Source organism: Protopterus annectens, chromosome 1.part1 (assembly GCF_019279795.1).
Source record: "Protopterus annectens isolate FY-2018-M chromosome 1.part1, PAN1.0, whole genome shotgun sequence".
NCBI lineage: Eukaryota > Metazoa > Chordata > Ceratodontiformes > Protopteridae > Protopterus > Protopterus annectens.
The window spans coordinates 531370267-531384293 of record NC_056726.1 but is presented as its reverse complement, the minus strand read 5'-3'; the positions used below and the strand labels follow the sequence as shown (position 1 = coordinate 531384293).

Here is a 14027-nt window from a genome sequence, read left to right as displayed (position 1 = left end):
TGGACAAAAACCTAAAAACAATTTGGGAGATAAAGGCCCACAATATTAACACATTTTAAATACCGGTTTTACAAACTTAGAAATATCCAGGGAATGGTTACGGCTTGGCTTGTATAGGCCCTAGGGCCGATAGTCTAGTACCAGCCTATAACAATATTTATATTAGCAAGCATTTTTCTGAAAGCTCTGCAGTCAGAAACTAAAATGTATACCATTATATACTGACCTCAAACACTAGTGGTTTGCAAGAAAATCACAAACTTTACGAGAAACGGCAAAAATGTAGACATTTGAGAGGTATGGTAGTAACAAATAGTCTTTTCTCCATTGCGTGTCATACACTGCACTGATGTTGTACAAAAAAGCTTAAGAGCTAGTCATAAGTGCATGCGCAGTACATCAGTAAAACAAGGAGAAAGACTACTGAAAACTATGTGCTGTCATACAAAAAACATTAAGAAATGAAAGCAATTTCTTTTTTAAATAAGGACATTGTATAAAAACAATAATCCTCTCCCAACCGTGGGCTTACAAACATTTACTCACGCACAGTCATAGATTATTGCTTAATTATATCAACAGTAAAGCTCTGCCCGAAAAAATGCTTTGGTTTGAAATTACCCTGTTTAATCTTTTCAAAAAAACACACAACAGCCAACACAGTTACGCAGCCAGTAACTCTTCTTGTAACACTTAATTTAACAACTATTTACACGTGTTTACTGCCAACAAGGTCTAACTTCCAGTACTGTAACCCAATCGCTGGTTGGCTACTAGAAGCACCTCTAAGAGTGGGCGAACGTGGGATAGGATGAATTTCCGAAATTTGGGGGTTGGCTGTAGCTAAACGCATGCGCAACATCTTGCCAGTACCGGTCTCAAGATGGCAGCCGCAATGGATGTTGATGCACCTAGTGGAAGTAACAGCGGAGCAAGTAAAAAACGATTTGAGGTTAAAAAGGTGCGACAGACTACAGTTATAATTTACATAGACATTATGGTTTATGTGTTATTTAAAAGTAGCAATTTTTTTACATTTTTCCATTCCGCATGTACTCCCAAATTAATAGACTGCTTCTGAACTTATTTGAATAACACGGTAAGAATAGGCGGGTATTATCTTTGCTTGACCAAAGTGGAACCCAGTAAGGCATACAGCGGTGGACGTTTAAATAGCAGGCAGCGAATCCTGAACTAAGAAGTGGGCTGTACTTCTCGTTTTTTCAAAAGGGGAGGGATGGAATCCCGGAAGTGACTGTCAAAAAGTGACGACTTAGTTGATTGGGATAGGCCAAGGGGAAAAGCTGTAAGCGTTAATGTTTATGAGCTGTAGAGTATTGTCTGTCCTTTAACAATAGTAAAACTGAAAACCGATGGAATTTGACTTTTTTGTATCCCTCACCTGTCAGCTTAGTCTACAACTTGCAGTTATCTTTATAGACAGGCACGCATGACTCAGTCGTTTTCATTGTAATGACAGTTACTTGCATGTGTCAGGGAAGTTCAGCCTGAAAAAAAGTTCAGCCTTTACCATCTGTAAAGGGCGAGATGTGTTTATAAATGCAATGTGAATGGCCGAATACGGATGAACATCAATGGTAGAGATGGGACACACCCTGACCATGTCATACAGCATCTTCACATAGTGTACTTGATATTTTTGCTTTCTGTCCTTGATGTTGCTTTGTTACTGTAGCGTTCAGACTGTTGCTTCAAGAATGCAATTTCCTGATCTGTTGAATATCGTATGTCTGCAACGTTTATTTATTTAGTTATTTACTTTGCTTACTGGGGTAATATACTGAGAACAGTAGAGCCATTTGCAGGGATAGTCCTGATGAAGGAATTTACAAATAAGTAAAACAGACGTTTGCCACTGGGTAAAACTATACTCAGAGCTCTTCCTTCTCCTCCTGACCTACCTTTTCATCTAACCCCTGTCCTACCCTCCTTTTTTCACTCACTTAACTCCCAGTAACCTTTAATTTTTCCCCCCACCTTCAGTTTATTTTTGTCCTTTTCTTCTTATCTACTATTTTTGTTCTAGTCATTAAGTCCAGTGCTTCACTTCCATGACAACTCATCCTCTTCTATTTTTTTTGTATTTTATGGGTTATTTAATTTTATTTTGTTGTACTACATGAATGTACGTTTGCTATATACTTATATTTTCCTTTCTATAGCATGTAATGCTTGTTGGGGTGGCTGTGGTGGTGCAGCGGTTAGCTTTGCCACCTCACAGCAAGAAGTTCTCTTGTTTGATCCTTGGCTGGGGTGCCTTTTGTGCGGAGTCTGCATGTCCTCCCTGTGGTCACGTGGGTTTCCTCTAGGTGTTCTGGTTTCCTCCCACATCCCAAAGACATGCTGTAGGTGGATTGGTCACTCTAAAATGGCCCTAGGCGTGAGTGTGTGCCACTCGACACTGTAAAACTTCACTGCCAATCATGAGCAGGCAGGTGATCCGCTGTGGTGACCCCTAACCGGAAAAGCCGAAAGAAGAAACATGCAATGCCTGTTGTTATGTAGACAAATGCACATTCTTGCAATGTAACTTTTATTATTGTTACTGTTCTTCATTGTATTTTTAGTTTCATTGCTGGAGTTTTTCTCTTCAGGTCTCCACTGAAAATGGGCCATCAGCCCAGTGGACTAACCCAGTTAACAAAAGACAAATAAATAAATAAGAACTAATTTATAAACATGGAGTAATCCCAGAAGGTAGACTCTCGGCAGTTGAAACAGTTATCAAGTTTTATTGACAGTAGAAAAAAACAAATATGGATTAATTTTTAATAGTAAAATCAGGAAGGAAGCAGCAGGTGAAATCTGGGACGAGTTAGGTGATGTGTCTAGTGGAAAAGCAGTTTCAGTCAAATTTTTTAGAGGCGTCTTTTGAGTTGTTCTCTGAAAGTGGGGAAAGAGGAGATTCCTTTTAAGTTAGGTGGAATGGAGAAAAAGTGGTTGGTACAGTGCGTTTTGGTTTGGGAGGTCTGGAGTTGGTAGTTAATTGGGAGAGGTTGCGGAGGTTATTGGGGATGGTTTTATTATGGAGTTTCCCAGCAAGAGGTGGGAAGGCACCAGGTTGAAGTAGTTTGAAGAGACTTTAGGAGCAACTCAACTCTGTTGGAGATTGACAGCCTTCTTGCTTTGGAAATGGTGCTGTGGTGGTCTTGGAGTGAAGAGCTGGAAATGTGTAGATTTTGCTTTCATTGGATTATAGAGGGGTTGAGTTTTTTTAGAGGCTGTGTCTGTGATGTGGAGTATGTATTTAAGTTGAGCAAGGATGACTTTGTTGCCTTTTGCAGCTCTTGCTGGTCTGGAGTGAAAGGGAAATGTCTTCCAGGACCAAAATAAAAAATATCTTTTTTTTTTTCTGGAGTTTTCAATATGGTTATGGAAGTTAAGTGACTGGTCTAATCATAAGCCTAGGTATTTAAAGGACATGCTTGTTTCTATTGAGGTACCATTGAGATCTGTAGTGTTGAAATTTTAGGAATTACCTCTTTTTCTCCAAGCATTAAAATCGTAGCACTAGCCTTTAAAAATCAGCAGAGGGTCAGAAAAAGTAACAATTTTTCACAATAGAAATTCTTAGACCTTGAATAGTTTAGTATTAGTGAATCTTTGTATAGGCTTAGTTTGTGTACTCATTAACAGGATTTGACTTTGTCAGGACCATCATAAATCTAGCAGAAACATTGCTAAGTCTTTGGATTAAGATCGTAGCACTGTGCTTGAACTGTAGTAGTTGAGAGGTATATTCTGCAGTAGTTTGGAAGGCCTTTCATGTGACTTGTCTAATTTATGTAGGAGTTGCATCTAGAGCCAAAGATGTCCTAATTTTGCTTCACTTTTCATCTCTTTAGACCCATTATTGAATGATTATTAATAATAATATTATAATATTATTATTATTAATATTGAATTATTGATAGCCCTACTATCCCCTTGCCCTAACCCTAAGGTCCGTGACTGCTAGCCCGTTCGGTCTAGCGGGTTTGTGAGAGTGCCCTTTTGTTAAAGTGCAATTTCGTGTTAGTGTGGGTGTACTTTTGAAGTCGTGAACTTTCGTTCTTCAAAAGTACACCTGTCTAGAACATATCTGTCTGTACTTTGTTTTTGTATAGATCCCTTTGTGAGGATCTGTGTCTAGCCTTTCTGGTAAAGAAATACTTTAATAGTGATGTTTGTGTTTCCTTACATTTTGCATAATTCATGACAGAATTCCGATGTAAAATCGGAAACGTTTGAGTGGTGCACATCTGTTCATCAGGTATGCACATTTGTGAAAAATGTTTGTTTGTTTGTGTCTTTCGGCTTTTCCCGGTTAGGGGGTCACCACAGCGGAACTCCGGTCTGCTAATGATTGGTAGTGGATTTTTACATACCGGGTTACCAGCCCTGATGCACAACCTTCAACGAAGGCACGCCCCATTCACGTATGCCTCCACACAGAAGACGCTCTAGCTGAGAATCGAACGGGACAATGTCTTGCATGAGGCGACAACGCTACTGCAGCACCACCACCGCAGTTATTTGTGGAAAATAAACCACCAAATAATGGAGTACGGCTGGTAGAAACACAAATCAAGCAGAGTCAGTCGTAGTGTGCAGGACACCACAGCTTATAGCCAGTAAAATATCTAAGAAAACGGCCACAACACGTTTTCTATAATGCAAGTAGCAAAAAAGGCGAAAACCACCAGATAGAATCCAGTATTTAATGAGAAAAGAAAACTGCCACAACACGTTTTCACAATGAAAAATATAAACGTTACTTAATGCCACAAAGAGTTTTTGTAGGAGTAACACTCTTCATCAGATAAAAACTTGGATATATTCACTTCCTTTATATACCCTTCTTAATCAAAGCATTAATTCAATAAACTAATTAATTGTTAAAGAAACGTGCACTCAGGCACTTGGAATAAATTCACATGAAATTGTCTCCTGTGTTGTTCACTTCTAATGCTAAAACGTTTTTTAAAAGGCTATTCAAAATTACATAGTTCATATAAGTAGGAATAAATATATGTCAAAATTAATAGATACAATTTTAGTACAATATAAAACAGTAACATATGGACTACCTATTCCAGCATTGGTTACAACCAAACAAAATATTGTAAACAATAATGTATCTAATACCTGAATTTGGTATATATTATAACTTCGCTGATCTGAGCTTAAGTAAGGGTGCAATTGATTCATTCATACCCGGAAACTTATTGGCTTCTAGTACTACTTGCCAATATGTTTCTCTATATTCCAATTTAGTTTCCCAAGGGCCTCCCCTGAGTTCTCTAGGCACCATTTCCACCACAAAAAAGTGGAATTTAGCTTGGGGGACATAAGAGTGTGTTTGAATAAAGCATTTCTAGAGCTACGCTTCTGGATGTCGTTCATATGTTCGTATATTCTGCGTTTAAAGGTTCTCTGTCCTTCCTAAATAGAATCCTTCACACTCTTTACATAGGGCAACATACACTAGCCCATGGGAATTGCAATTGGAATAATTAGAGGCAACTATCCATTTCTTCCTGGCTGTTAAGAATATTTTTTGTTGTTGTATAATATATTTACATTGTGGGCATGCCCCACATTTGTATGTACCCTTAGATTTATTGGAAAATACAGAAGGAGAGTTATTACTTTCTAATAAATTCTTTATATTTAAACCTTTCCGAAAAAGTTTTAATGGCTTTCCCTTTTAAATTGGGTAAATCAGTGTATTCGTTGAATTTGGCCCATTCACTTTCTACTATATTTCTAATAGCATAAGCGCTGGCACTAAAATTAGTAATAAAAATATTATGTATGGAACCTGTTTCACCTTCCTTTGGGCCTGTTGAAAAATTGGTTTGTATTAATCCGGTCCCTAGAACGGGTTTAAATTTCCCTTGTCTGTTACCACACACTTCCCTCTGTATATCCATTATTAATTCTTTAGGGTATTCTCTCTGCATAAACATTTCCTTAAGTTTATCACATTCTTTCAAAAAAATCTTCTTCACTGGAAGTCATGCGACAGTTCCGAACATACTGCCCCTTGACTATACTTTTTTTTTTTTTTTTGTTTTGTTTTGTTTTGTTTTATATAATGGATGGGCACTGGTAAATCTAATATAAGTGTTGGAGAAAGTGGGTTTCCTGTATATAATAGATTTAAACCCACTTTCAGTCACTTGTAAAGAAACATCCAAATAGTTAACATAATCAACAGTCACTTGATGCGCAAATCTTAAAATAGTACTACTCTGGTTTATATAATTAATAAATTCCTGTAATAACTCCTCTGTGCCAGTCCAAAAAAATGCATATATCGTCCAGGAATCGGGCGTATAGATTCCAGCACTCCACATATTTGCTGTTGTGTATAAATTTCTTCTCCCATACTGATAAAACCATATCAGCATAGGTGGGGGGCACAATTGGCCCCCATGGCTACCCCAGATTCCTGTTTGAAAAATTCGCCTTGAAAATATAAAAAATTATTATTCAGAACAAGTTTGGCTAATTCTAAAATAATGTAAATATCATTTTCACTAGTCTTGGAATTGCCCCTGAGAGCCTCCTCTACCCAAGCCAACCCTGTCTCATGTGGTATAACAGAAAATAAGTGTATAACGTCAATAGTGATGAATTTAAGATTAGCTACCCTTAAATCAGGTGTAATTTGTCTCAGGAATTCCCAAGAATCTTTTAACAAATGTGTGTCCTTACCCCACAATGATTTCATTTTCCAATCTAGAAATTTTGATAGAGAAATCTTGGATCCTTGGGATGCTACAATGGGTCTTAAAGGAGGATTGAATACATCTTTATGAACCTTGGGAACCCCAAATATCGAGGGTACCCTAGGTGTGGTATTTTCCAGATATAGGTATGTGTCATAGTCTATAACTCCCTGGTCAAACAGGTCTTTAAGAGCCAAATCAATTTTCTTATATGAAATGTTAATTTCATTTATGGACACCTGGCTGTATCTGGAAGCATCGTGCAAGATAGAGTACATTTTGCCATCATAAATAATTTTGTCCATGATTATTATACCCCCACCCTTACCTGGTTCTATGACCCTAATATTGGGATCTTCTCTTAAGGTGTGGAGAAGAAACTGTTCTTTCTCTTCCAAATTGGACATTCTAATGTTGGTCCTGATTTCGTTTCTAATTGAAAAATGGGCTATGTCCTCCACTGTGGTGCGATAGTCACAGACCTTCGGGTTAGGGCACGGGTCAAGGTAAGGGGATAGCCCTACTAACTATCCCCTTGCTCTAACCCTAAGGTCCGTGACAGCTAGCCTGTTCAGTCTAGCGGGTTCGCGAGAGTGAACTTTTGTTAAAGTGCACTTTTGCGTTAGTGTGGGTGTACTTTTGAAGTTCGAAGTAGTGAACTTTCGTTCTTCAAAAGTACACCCGGCTATAACATATCTATCTGTACTTTGTTTTTGTATAGACCCCTTTGTGAGGATTTGTGTCTAGCCTTTCGGGTAAAGAAATACTTTTAATAGTGATGTTTGTGTTTCCTTATTGTAATCCTTACATTTTGCATAATTCACGACAGAATTCCGATATAAAATCGGAAACATTTGAGTGGTGCACATCTATTCTTCAGGTATGCACATTTGTGAAAAGTAATTGTTGAAACTTGGCATGCATTGCAAATAGTTTGATTTTGTTATATTTTGCTTTCTCCATGTTTTAGATTTGTTCAGTATGTGTGTTTGTTCTCATTGTTTGGAACTTTCCTCCCCAGGCTTCCACTGAAAAGGATAATTACTTGCCCAGTCGGACTATCCTGATAAAAAAATAAATGGTGATGAATTCTAAAAATGTATGATTCTGTCATATTCAGTTAATACAGATCTCCGGTTATTTTTCTTAGTAGCTTGATAATATAAGTGCAGTATCACTTCTAAATGTGAATATTCCTGACTTAATTTCAGTAGTCGTCTCAAGGAGATAGACTAGTTAAGGATTTTGTAGCCTGCCCTCTGCAATTGCACTGGTACACCCAACTAGTTATTACACTGTAGGGATGTTGGGGTTAGACCTGTGATAAGTTTACAGTTTCCCATCAGTTTGTCTGTTAGGTTTGCAGTTGAGAGGGGCATGGTTTACTCTCCAACAAATTTCCATTTTCTGTAAAGCAAAGCACGGCCCTCATTATTTTTAAGTCTAATTTTAGACAAATGGATGGGAAACCACAAATATATCACAGGCCTAGACTCTCCCATCCCCAGAAGACAGGGGTTACTAGTTGAGTGTACCTGTGGTATTGCACTGGCTAAGCATCACTAGTAGCATTCTGTAAACCTTTTTTTATTTCAGAATTCTGCATTGTGAAGCATGAAGAATGTGCAGCTGTATCACATTACAAAATGTGCATTCCTATGTTGCTCATTGATTTGAATTTCCCTAAACATACTCCTTTATTTGGAGGGGAAATGTATGTTAAAATGTTAGTGTAATGTAAGTTGAGTATGTTTACAGTAAGGGAAGTTTTAATGTGTTGTTAGTTGACTATTTCTTAAACATATTCGGGTACATGGAAGGAATGTTTGGTAAACAATTTTAATGATGGAGTAAGCTGGCATTTTATTGCAGCGGTTAGCGTTGTCACCTCACAGCAAGAGGTTCTCTGGTTCGATCCTCAGTTGGGGTGCCTTCTGTGTGGAGTCTGCATGTCCTCCCTGTGGTCGCGTGGGTTTCCTCCGGGTGCTCAGGTTTCCTCCCACGTCCCAAAGACATGCTGTAGGTGGATTGGACACTCTAAATTGGCCCTAGGCATGAGTGTGTGCGTGCCTTCCGTGGAAGATTGGGCGCCGGGCTGGCAACTCGACAACGTAAAACTCCACTGGCTGGCAACTCGATAACGTAAAACTCCACTGCCAGTTATGAGCGGACAGGTAATCCGCTGTGGCAACCCCTAACTGGGAAAAGCCGAAGGAAGAAGAAGTAAGATGGCATTTATTGACATTTTGAAGATATCTTGTTAATATGGGTGTAAAAGATCCCTTGGCACTTATTGAAAAAGAGAAGTGGAATTTCCTCAGTATCCTGGCTAAATTTCCCCTAGTCAGTATGAATACCACTTCTGATCTTCACTGGAAAGAAGCCACTGGTCTAGTGGGAGTAACCTGGTCAACAAAATGTAAGTAAAGAACGTATAGGTTCTGTTATTATATAACCTTGTAATTGAGCTGAGTAGTACAGATATTTTTAAATGTCCCTGATCATGGACCTTTAGATCTTTATTTCATCAGGTAAGTTGTTGATAACTTAGTTCCAAGCTTAACTCTCATTTTAAATCAATAACTTCACTCAAATGTAAACTGTTATATTTGTCCATTTTCTAATCTTTGCTGTATATTTTGCTGGAGTAGGCTCATCACATTATTTCTCAGCAGTTCAGTTCTGTTATATACTGTTTTGAAAGTTGCAATTTACTTTGAGTGTTAGACTGATTTTATTTTGTGAAGAAAGTAGGTATTTGGTATTGTTCCTTTGTACCTGTGATTTGTATTTACTTTGTTGCTTATTGTGAAAATCTCACTTGGACATACAGAAATACCTCACTAAAAGAATCCCAGGCCTAAAGCAGATGCCCTACGCTGACTGCCCTAAAAAATCTCCAGCTATACTGTCGCATATCGTCTACTCAGAGGCGATCTCTGCTTAACATACAAGGCCATGTCAAACCCAGAGCTGTTGGACATGCTACACTTAAAGAAATCCCAATCCCTCAGAGCCACACACTCCAGGGATCTAAACCTTGTCATCACAATAAACGAAACGTGCTGGAGGGATAAGTTCCTGACCCAGAGACTCCCCAGACTCTGGAATAGATTGCCAGTACATGTCAAGCAGAGTGCCTCTTTGGCCCTCTTCAAAAGGAACCTTGACGATTGGATGGGAGAAAGGAAATTCACCCTGGGGGTCACGTCAGTCGCCCTGCTAGACAGGGGTCCAGGGAAGTAAATAGTGTGGGAAGAAATAGCCAGGGAACTGTTATGGCTAGGCTTGTATAGGCCCTAGGGCTGATAGCCTAGTACCAACCTATGAACCTATAATTGGTTGTTTTACCATAGGACACTAGTTCTGCATAAGATATTGACATGAAAAATAGCAAGCTAACGTAAATCCTAATTGAATTAAATTTGAGGCTTTTAATGCGTTCTTGAGGAGTTTTGGCAAATTTCCATGTATGTGTATCTGATAAAGTTTTAGTCCTTTAGGTGATCGTTTGTTAATTAAAATATGTAATTTTCACATACAGTAACGTTTTCCAGGTTCATTTTTTAATGTAAGAAATCACGTTTTTGAACATTTTTTTTTTTTCTTGTTCATATAAATAGTTAGGTTGCTCAGATACAGATGGACCTGATTTTAAGGTTATGCCTAGGAGTTTACAAAGCAGCACAATAAAATGGCTAGAGAAATTAGTGGGTAGCAAATGGATGTGCATCTTGTATAATGTAGCACATAGAAATGTGGCTGGTTAACTATAATACTTAATGTAAATTTGTTTTTCTTAGGGGTTGGTTTTGGTTTGGACATTGGCTTTGTGTGGCTGAATGTTAAGTATGATGTGCAAGAAGCAGTCTTGAGTAGACAGCTGTATTCAAACCATGACAATTGGCAGTTGGCACAGAAGGTTAAGGCTGTAAGTTGTAGTTTCTGCCATAGAGAGTTTGATTCCATCCGCCCTCACTTGTGTGTCCATTGGGGCTACCTGGTTAAAATAAATGTATGTTAAAACAGTACATTGAATTTTTTTTGCATTTTCCAGATTTTTTTGGTTGGTGATCATTGAGTGCAGTTCAGTTATGAATCCTCCATTCTTTGCTTTGGCTGAATTTGTCTTAGTGTTGCATACATTAATTTGGCTTTTAGATTAACATTGCGCTTTGTCATTAATTCTGTTATTTAATCTTATGTGAAGCTGTATTTCTGTAGCAAATGCCAGTTTATTTGATGTATGTAATGCTAAAGCATCACCTCTTTTGCACATTAATCTGGATGTAGAACTAGAACTTAAAACTGTAAAGTAGTTGTAATTTCATGAAATCTGCAGTTCATAAAACAATCGGTGTGAATTTTTGTTAATGAACTCCAGGTATAGGTTGATCCCCAAGGTATGGGGTGCACCCTTTGAGTAACTAAAACAAGTACTAAATAACATGTAACCTTTTAGGCAAGTGCCACATTGTTCACTCAGCATCACACAGAATCCAAAACGGTAGTGTTTTAGTAATATAATCAAGGAGTTTGTTTTGCATTTCCATAGTGCATAGTGCTCTGGACTCTTGTTGGAGCCGACCAGGAGGAAGAGCAATGACTGGTATTGCTTTCCCATCTCTTTCAGGGGAAATGTGCTTGGCTCATGGCTATTTCCTGTGCCCTAGTGGTTGATATAGGGCCACGAAGTAGAAGCTGTTAAAATAGGTGGGTGGGGAGAGAGGGACATGCCCCCTCGTGTGTGTGTTGTGTAGGGGGAGGTTTCCCTTGCTATGTCTTTGCATGTTCACCTAGGAGATGTCCGCTCTGCATGTTATTGGGGGGTACTGCTTAAAGAAGCTCAGCTGGTCGCAGTTTGACACAGTTTTCTGTCCCATCATTGCGGCAGTGTTTATGGCCCAATGACCACATTTTTTTTCTTCACGGGGTGGGGTGGGGGGGGGTCTGAGACCATTCTGGTAAAGGGGTATGTCTTGCGTCCCCCCTCAAGTGCTATGGTCTTTGGAAGAGAAGAAGCAGTGGTGGAAGCCATGGACCTGAAGTCAGTGGTAGCTGGAAAAAATAAGGGATAATTGGATGCATGTATTTTGAAGCTGTGATGCTCCCTCAGTTTAACCAAGATGTGGAGGATATTCTTGACATGTTGTCTTTCGGCTTTTCCTGGTTAGGGGTCGCCACAGCGGAACTCTGGTCCACTAATGATTGGCAGTAGATTTTCACGGTGCCGAGTTTCCAGCTCGACGCCCAACCTTCAACGAAGGCACGCCCATTCACGCATGTCTTTCAGAACGCCACTCGACCCGTGGGAAGGACATGCAGACTCCACACAGAAGGCACTCCCCGCACACTAGCTGAGAATCGAATGGGAGAACCTCTTGCTGTGAGGCAACAACGCTACCGCTGCACCACTGCGGATTAAATTTGGCTAAATTGAGCAACGTTGACACCTTTTTTTTGTGGGTGATAGGGTTTTTAGATATGGTTGGATGTCTGTCATAAAATGGTTTTATTGGCACTCTTAATGTTGGTAGAGAAAAGAAATTTACTAGGCTTTTGGAAACTACTAATACTCCTGTCCGAATACTGGGAATCAGATTTATCAAATTGAGCAAGCCCTGTCTGAAAAAAGACTTGACACTTGGAAGCTTAAGGCTTCTGTCCTTGTAACAGCTCTTGGATATGCTTTTTTAGAACCTTGTTTAAAATTACTTAAATGCTTTTATTTTATTTAAGTATTACAGTAGGACGTCTGACATTCTTTACCCTGCTTTGTATACTCTGGGAGGGCAGCCCTACTTAAAAATTGCTATATAACATTGGTGAAGAGTTTGATTGTTAGATTTGCTTGTTTTCTTTAGCTCTGTCCACAAATGTTCTAATTTTTGTAAGCACTGTATTAATGTATGCATTTTAGTACAAAAACATGTTTATTGAATCGTCACTTAAAACATAAGCAAAGTGTAAAGTGGTGGCAGGGGAAAGTGTAGTTAAGCAGCATAGAATGGTGGTCTGTAGGATGACGTGATGATCAAGAAGAGGAGGAGGAGTGTGAAAGCAGTGCCAAGGATTAAATGGTGGAAGTTAAAAAAGGGTGATTGTGAAGTGGAGTTTAGGGAAGAGTTAAGACGGGCACTGGGAGGCAGTGGAGAGTTACTGAATAGCTGGGTAACTACAGCAAAACTAGTAAGGGAGACTGCTAGAAAGGTGCATGGTGTGACATCTGGACAGATGGAGGACAAGGAGACCTGGTGGTGGAATGAGGAAGTACAGGAGAGTATACAGAGGAAGAGGCTGGCGAAGAAGTGGGATTGTCAAAGAGATGAAAGTAGACATGAGTATAAGGAGATGAGGCGCATGGCAAAGAGAGTTGGCCAAAGCTAAGGATAAGGCGCATGGAGAGTTGTATGAGAGATTGGACACTAAAGAGGGAGAAAAGGACCTGGTACCGATTGGCTAGACAGAGGGACAGAGATGGGAAAGATGTGCAGCAAGTAAGGGTGATAAAGGATAGTGAGGGAAAGGTACTCACAAGAGAGGAGAGTTTGTTGAGTAGATGGAAAGGGTATTTTGAGAGGCTGCTGAATGAAGAGAATGAGAGAGAGAGAGAGAAGGTTGGATGATGTGGGGATAGTGAATCAGGAAGTGAAACAGATTTGCAAGGAGGAAGTAAGGACAGCTATGTAGAGGATGAAGAATGGAAAGGCTGTTGGCCCAGATGACATCCCAATGGAAGCATGGATGTGCTTAGGAGAAATGGCAGTGGAATTTTTAACTAGATTGTTAAATGAAATTTTGGAAAGTCAGAGGATGCCTGAGGAGTGGAAAAAGTGTTTTGGTACCTATCTTTAAGAATAAGGGTGATGTGCAGAGCTGCAGTAACTACAGCGGGATAAAATTGATCAGTCACAGCTTGAAGTTATGGGAAAGAGTAGTAGAAGCTAGGTTAAGAAGGGAGGTGATGATTAGTCATCAGCAGTATGGTTTCATACCAGGAAAGAGCACTACAGATGCAGTGTTTGCTCTGAGTGTGTTATTGGAGAAATACAGAGAAGGTCAGAAGGAGTTGCATTGTGTCTTTGTAGACTTAGAGAAAGCATATGACAGGGTGCCTAGAGAAGAGTTGTGATATTGTATGAGGAAGACTGGAGTGGCAGAGAAGTATGTAAGAGTGGTACATATATTTAAGAGTGGTACAGGATATGTACGAGGGTAGTGTGACAGTGGTGAGGACTGCAGTAGGAGTGACAGATCCGTTTAAGGTGGAGGTGGGATTACATCAAGGAT

At 39.4% G+C, this 14027-nt stretch overlaps 1 protein-coding gene across 1 annotated transcript in view; it reads left to right on the top strand.

Annotated features, from left to right (window-relative positions):
• The first annotated feature begins 816 nt into the window (after nt 1-816).
• Nucleotides 817-14027, top strand: part of RBX1 (ring-box 1) — a 370179-nt gene continuing 356968 nt past the window's right edge. The window contains exon 1 of the mRNA XM_044076508.1: nt 817-961. Within this exon, the coding sequence (XP_043932443.1) occupies nt 884-961 (78 nt within the window). The 5' untranslated portion in view covers nt 817-883. The remainder of the gene's footprint in view (nt 962-14027) is intronic.